The sequence below is a fragment of the Crocuta crocuta genome, unplaced genomic scaffold, assembly GCF_008692635.1.
Source record: "Crocuta crocuta isolate KB4526 unplaced genomic scaffold, BGI_CrCroc_1.0 scaffold35, whole genome shotgun sequence".
Lineage (NCBI taxonomy): Eukaryota > Metazoa > Chordata > Mammalia > Carnivora > Hyaenidae > Crocuta > Crocuta crocuta.
The window spans coordinates 7,210,931-7,216,505 of NW_027530625.1; the positions used below are offsets into that span (position 1 = coordinate 7,210,931).

Here is a 5,575-nt window from a genome sequence, read left to right on the forward strand (position 1 = left end):
CCCTTCTGGGTCTTAGTTTTCTTTTCTGGAAAATGGTGGAAAACCAAGGAGATGGTCCCAAGCCCCTGACCCTATGAGGGGATCTAGGAGGGGAGTTCCTGCTGGTGCTTCAGCAACGGTCAAGGTTGGAAGCCCTGCCCCCAGATCTACCAGCTGCTTGCTGGGACCTGACTCAGGGGTGCGGAGGGGACAGGGGCAGGGAGGGATGGGGGACAGGCTGAGGGTCTGGGGGGACTCCATCAGCTGGTCCCTCCTTCCTTAGAAAGCTGGGAGCATCACATGGCAGTGGACGGGGGACAGGGCGCTGGGAAGGGGGTAAAGCTCTCTCTGGCCACGTGGCCCAGCTGGGAAGAGGCCTGCCACTGACCAGCCCCGTGACCTTGAACCTCCATCCACTACCGATGGGGGCCCGGTCCTGCCTCACCTGCACCTGGGAAGCCCCTCAAGGCCTGGACTTGGCCTGACTGTTGGTGCCACAGGATGCGACACCGACAGCCAGGGTCACCAGGACAGCGGGTAGGAAACGGTTTGATCCTGATGCCTCTAGCTGTGTGGACTTGGATGAAAGAGTCCCCTCTCTGAGGCTCATGTGCTGGACAGTAGGTGGGAATAGCTCCCGGGGCTCCTGGGGATTACGTGAGGCCGTGGACATCAGCACTGGGCGGGACACGGTGGTGGCCACCCCAAGCCCCAGCAAGGCCCCGGGCGCAGGCGCGCCGCTTACCTGGATGAGACGGCCCTGCTCGCTCTGCAGGGCGCCGAGCCCCTGGCCCAGCGCGCCGAGGCCCTTCCGCAGCCCGGCGCACTCCACCTGCAGCTCGGAGGCCCGGGCCAGCAGCCGGGGCAGCTGGTCCACCAGNCCCTCTCCACGGTGACCAGCGCGCTGTTGACGCCTGCGGGCCCGGTGCTGACGATGGGCGGGGGCGCTGTGCCCGGCGCGTGGGGGTGGTTCAGGAAGAGCACGGCGCCGGTCACAGCTACGGCCAGCAGCACGGCCAGGGACAGCAGCACGGTGCACAGCACGTAGCCGCAGCCGGGCCACTGCCGGCCGGCCCCGCGCGCACAGACACAGAGACGGACAGACAGACGGACAGGAGAGAGAAGGGGCGGCATCAGGGGCAGAACCGAGTTTCCAGCTCTGCCCAGTGGGGGGGGCGGGGGCCCAGGCAGCCTCAGGACGGGGCCTCTGGCCTCGGGCAAGACTCAGAGGACCCCCCTTCTCGGGGACAGGGGAGAGGGAGTCCTACAGAGAGGCAGAGACGACAGACAGAAGTCCGGAGGGGAGACAGACAAAACTGCAAGAGCGAATGAGTGAGAGATGCAGGGCCCCGGAGATGGAGAGGACGAAAAGAGAAACTGAGGCAGAGAGGCATGGAGACCGATGGGGAGAGAGGCACCCTTCCCTCGCTGCCCCTGCCCTGCTCATGGTGGCCTGCACGGGCCAGGCACACCTCCACCCCGGAGCCCTCCTGGGTTGGTAAGGGCTGCAGCTGAAGGCTCCCACGGCCTCAGGCCCCGGGGCTGCCACTGCCGGGCGGGGGGACCCTGGGTGAGGGACCTCACCTCGCTGAGCCCGGATGTCCTCACCTGTAACGTGGAGGCAATAATGACTCGCCCTGCCCCACACGTGGGTGCCTGCCGTGCAGACTCGGGAAGAGAGAGCTGTAACGGTGACAGCAGCAATGCTAAGAATTGTCACACTGTCACAGCGGAGTGAGTGCGCGTCACTAAAGGTCCCTTTCGAGCCGGAGCACCCACATCCCGAGTCCCCAGAGCAGGCCCGCGAGGCTGCCGTGCGTGAGTCCTGGGGGCGCCAGGTGACCCCTACCCCGCAGCGCCTCCCCTCTTCCCTCCTCCCCGTCTCCGTAGAGCGGGCTAACAGGCTGAACACCCCTGGGGACCCTGGAGAAAGGGACCGACCTCCTTCCCAGGCGAGGGCTGGGGCAGCGGGGCAGCTGTGCCCCAAAGCAGGGAAAGGCGGAGGAGATGCCAACCGGGCTCAGGACCCCGGGGAGGGGGGGTGGGCGCTAATGACAAAGGAAGCTAGAACAGAGTGGCAGCTTGTCAGTAAAGGAAGCACAGCACACCCAGCACACACCCGGACGCGCGGGGCCGGACGACTCACAGCCCAAAGGGAGCTGGCAGAGAGGCCCGGGAGCATTTGACGCATGGGGCAAGTGAGGCCCAGAGAGAGCAGTGGGCTTGCCCACAGTCACACAGCGATGGGAGGCAAGCTCAGGCTGGACGGCGCCCCCCACTCAGCCTCCTGCCCCCTCTCAGGGCCACGCACCTTCTATGACTGAATTCCACCCCCCCCCCCACACACACACGTTCAACTTTCTGCATTTGAGATGCATCTTTAAATGAGTTAGTACATGAAAGCACTTGGCGCGTGCCTGGCGCGTGGTGCATGTGCAATAAATATTAGCAGCTTTTACTGCCCCGTGATCAGTGCACGGAGCATCTGGAGGTGTTTGGTTTTTTATTTTCCACCCAGAGTGTTACTTCTGTATGTCACAGATGCTAGGATGTATCTTTTTCATTTTTTTCACATCTCCCACGCAGGCATGGGGGGGAGGGGGGAGGGTCCCTGGAGTTGTAACTGACAGCTGTCTTTCTCAGCGATACATAAAGTAGCAATTCCTCTTGCACCTCGCACCTCGCATCCTACCGTGAGAAAGTACAACAGAGCAAACAGCTTCTTCTGTGGACGCTCAAATTCCACAGGGAACTCCTGAATCTCCTCCTTGGCACCAGAGGAGAATGGGGTCAGGGGTGAGGCGCAGGGGGACCAGCAGAGCCCCCACCCCCGGTAAGGAAGGGCGCCGTGCTGTTGGCGAGATGGGGGAGAGAATTCCTTAGCCCATCCCTGCAGTGCTGACAACCCCCGGGACTCCTCCCTCCACATCTGCCTGGGGCCCCAGGGCAGCACCTCCATCCAGGGCTCCACACCGTCTAGACAGCTTGCTCCAGCCGGAAACTGAACACCTTAGCTCCCCCCCTCCACCCCGCCCCACCACATTAGCTCTGCATAGGCTGCTCCCTCAACCCGAGGCACCCACCGACCGAACTCCTTTTCTTCCTTCAGGGTTCAGCTAGATGCCACCTCCTCCAGGAAGCCCTCCTTGTTTCCCCAGCCCTCCCCTGATCCCCAACCTAGTTTTGGAGAGGCTCCTCCTCCGTGTTCCCATGCCCCTTCCTTCCCCCAAGGGTGGCTCTTGTCAAGACAGTCATCCCCTTTGGCTTCATTCATGTGCTTGTTCAAACGTACTCATTCACTGGGTGCCCCCATGAGCCAGCCTCCAGGCCAGTCCCGGAGGATGGTGTGGCTGGTGGTCATCCTAGCCCTGCCCTGATGGAGCCCAAGTCTCATGGACTGTGATTCTTTTAAAAAAATGTTTTTAATGTCTATTTATTTTTGAGGGAAAGAGAGTGAGAGCAGGGGAGGGGCAGAGAGAGAGGGGGACAGAGGATCCTGTGCTGACAGCCAGGGAGCCCAGGGCGGGGCTCGAACTCGTGCACCATGAGATCGTGACCTGAGCAGAAGTCGGATGCTTAACCGACTGAGCCCCCCAGGCGCCCCACGGACTGTGCTTCTTAACCCACATGGGGCCTGAATCGGAGTCTGAGAGCTGGGGCAGCAAGTCCGGGGCCCAGGAGACTTAGGCTGGACCACGAGAGCCCCCCCGGGCAGGGCCTGCTCGCTGGGCACAGAGCGGCTGCTTGTAGAGGGATCGGAGGAAGAGCAGATGGACCAGGCCACTTCTCGGTGACCGTGCTCGAAAGGGGCCGACGTGACGGCCCCGGGATCCACTGTGCTTGGAGGCTCATGACCTCTGTGATGAGCCCTGAACCCCGGGCTCCTTCTCTGGCTGGATTCCCTGGGCAGACGGGAAAAGCTCCCAGAGCAGAAGACCCCTTCCCGAGGTCGCACAGGAGGCGAGCGGTCGGGCCAGCATTTGATCCCAGGGCCGGTGACCGGAATCAGACGGTCCGTGCCGTGGCTACGTCTTCCCACAACGTTCCTTCCTCGGCCTGGAGTGTGACTGGGGTTTGTGACACAAAGCTCTGCGTCAGCAAGTCAGGCCCCTCCCGGAGTCCATGGGGAGACACCTTGCCCCAAGCAGCTCTGAGCGACGTCCTCCAACTGAACGGCATTAAGGTCCCCGGCTGGCAAGGCAGAGTCCCCCGCCCCCTCCCCCCTCCTCCGTCTCCAGGACCCTCGCCGTCTCTCACACCTGCTTCCACCCAAGCCCCCAGTCATTACAGGGAAGGCAGTGGGTGCAGAGGAGGGAGAGGCTAGAGAAAGCCTCAGGGGGTCCCCTGGGGGGCAGGGGGTGACGGGGTTGGAGATGAAACAGGCCACTCAGCAGAGGAGAATTAGTCTTCTGAGATCACCTTAAACATGAAGTCCTGTTCGGTTTTATAGGCTGCTGTTGACGTGTTTCGCAAAGAAATCTGCCCGAGATGATAAGGGGGCTTTGCGCGGCGAGCGGCCCAACCGAGCCCGCAGCGGGGCTGGAGCTGATTCGTCAGCCCCTGGCAGCGTCCGAGCCGGGTGCACACCCCGGGTCCCCGGAGGCCGCCAGGGCACACAGGGCCCCCGCCTCCCCGCACAGGCAGCCCGGACATCAGGAAGGCATCCCAGGCGGCGGGCCTGAGAGCCCCGGGTTCGAGGTCCGCTCTGCCGCTAGCGGCGTCGGTGAGCCCCCAGCTGCAGGGACGTGGCTTCGTCCCCCGCGTGGCCCCCAGGGCTGGCTGGCCAGGAAGCCGCGGCCGAGGGGAGGGCCAGATGGGCTGGTGCCTGGGGAGGCAGGGGGTAGGGGACCCCAGAGGTGCCTCAGGGGAGGGTGGCGTCTGTCCGGGCTGCCTCCTCTGTGTCCCCAGCCTCCAGAGGGGGCCATGGGGTCCGGAGGCAGAAAGGAGGGCTCAAGAGGAAGGGACGCAGTGGCTCGACGCCCTGCTCGCCCCACATGCCTGGCCCGCGCCCCTCCTACGCGCCCCGCCCCCATCTTCTTCCTTGTTTGCTCAGGGAGCCGGTGCGGGAGCCCCTGCAGTAGACAGAGACTGGGCTCCGGTATCAAAGTAGGAAGAAGAAACTGTCCCTCCAGGAGGAGGTCAGGCAAGGTGGGATCCAAGTGCACAGCCTCCCACCTCCCACGAGCCCCCCAGCCAAAGGCAAGATGGCCGTTCATCATGATGGAACCACAGAGCGGAGCTTTGGACTGGGAAGACCAGGGGCGGGGGGTGCGGGGGCCGGGCCGGCAGGGGCCTCAGGCAGNCCCTGGGCCTGGCTGGACAGGGTGGGGGGAGGGGGGGGGTCGCAGAGACCCCGTAGAGCCAGGGGCTGGTTCTTCCATTATAACACATCTGAGGCCTCTGGCCATTTGGAAGGTCCTGGGGGAGGGGCTGACGGGGACAGAGGGACAGGGCCTGGAGAGGGCCCAAGGCCACCCCTCCTGGGCGCTCCAAGGTCCCCAGCCTCTGCCACTCCTCGGAGGCGCTCGGCTCTGCATCCATTCTGGGGCGGCGGGGGGCGTCTCCATATGCTTCCAGGGAGGGTCTCGTAGCCCCC

General features: G+C 64.0%; 1 protein-coding gene across 1 annotated transcript in view; it reads right to left on the bottom strand.

The window, feature by feature from the left end:
- Positions 1 to 5,575, bottom strand: part of FIBCD1 (fibrinogen C domain containing 1) — a 30,869-nt gene that overhangs the window by 21,321 nt on the left and 3,973 nt on the right. The window contains 2 exon segments of the mRNA XM_077768506.1: positions 725 to 861; positions 864 to 1,041. Of these exon segments, the coding sequence (XP_077624632.1) occupies positions 725 to 861; positions 864 to 1,041 (315 nt within the window).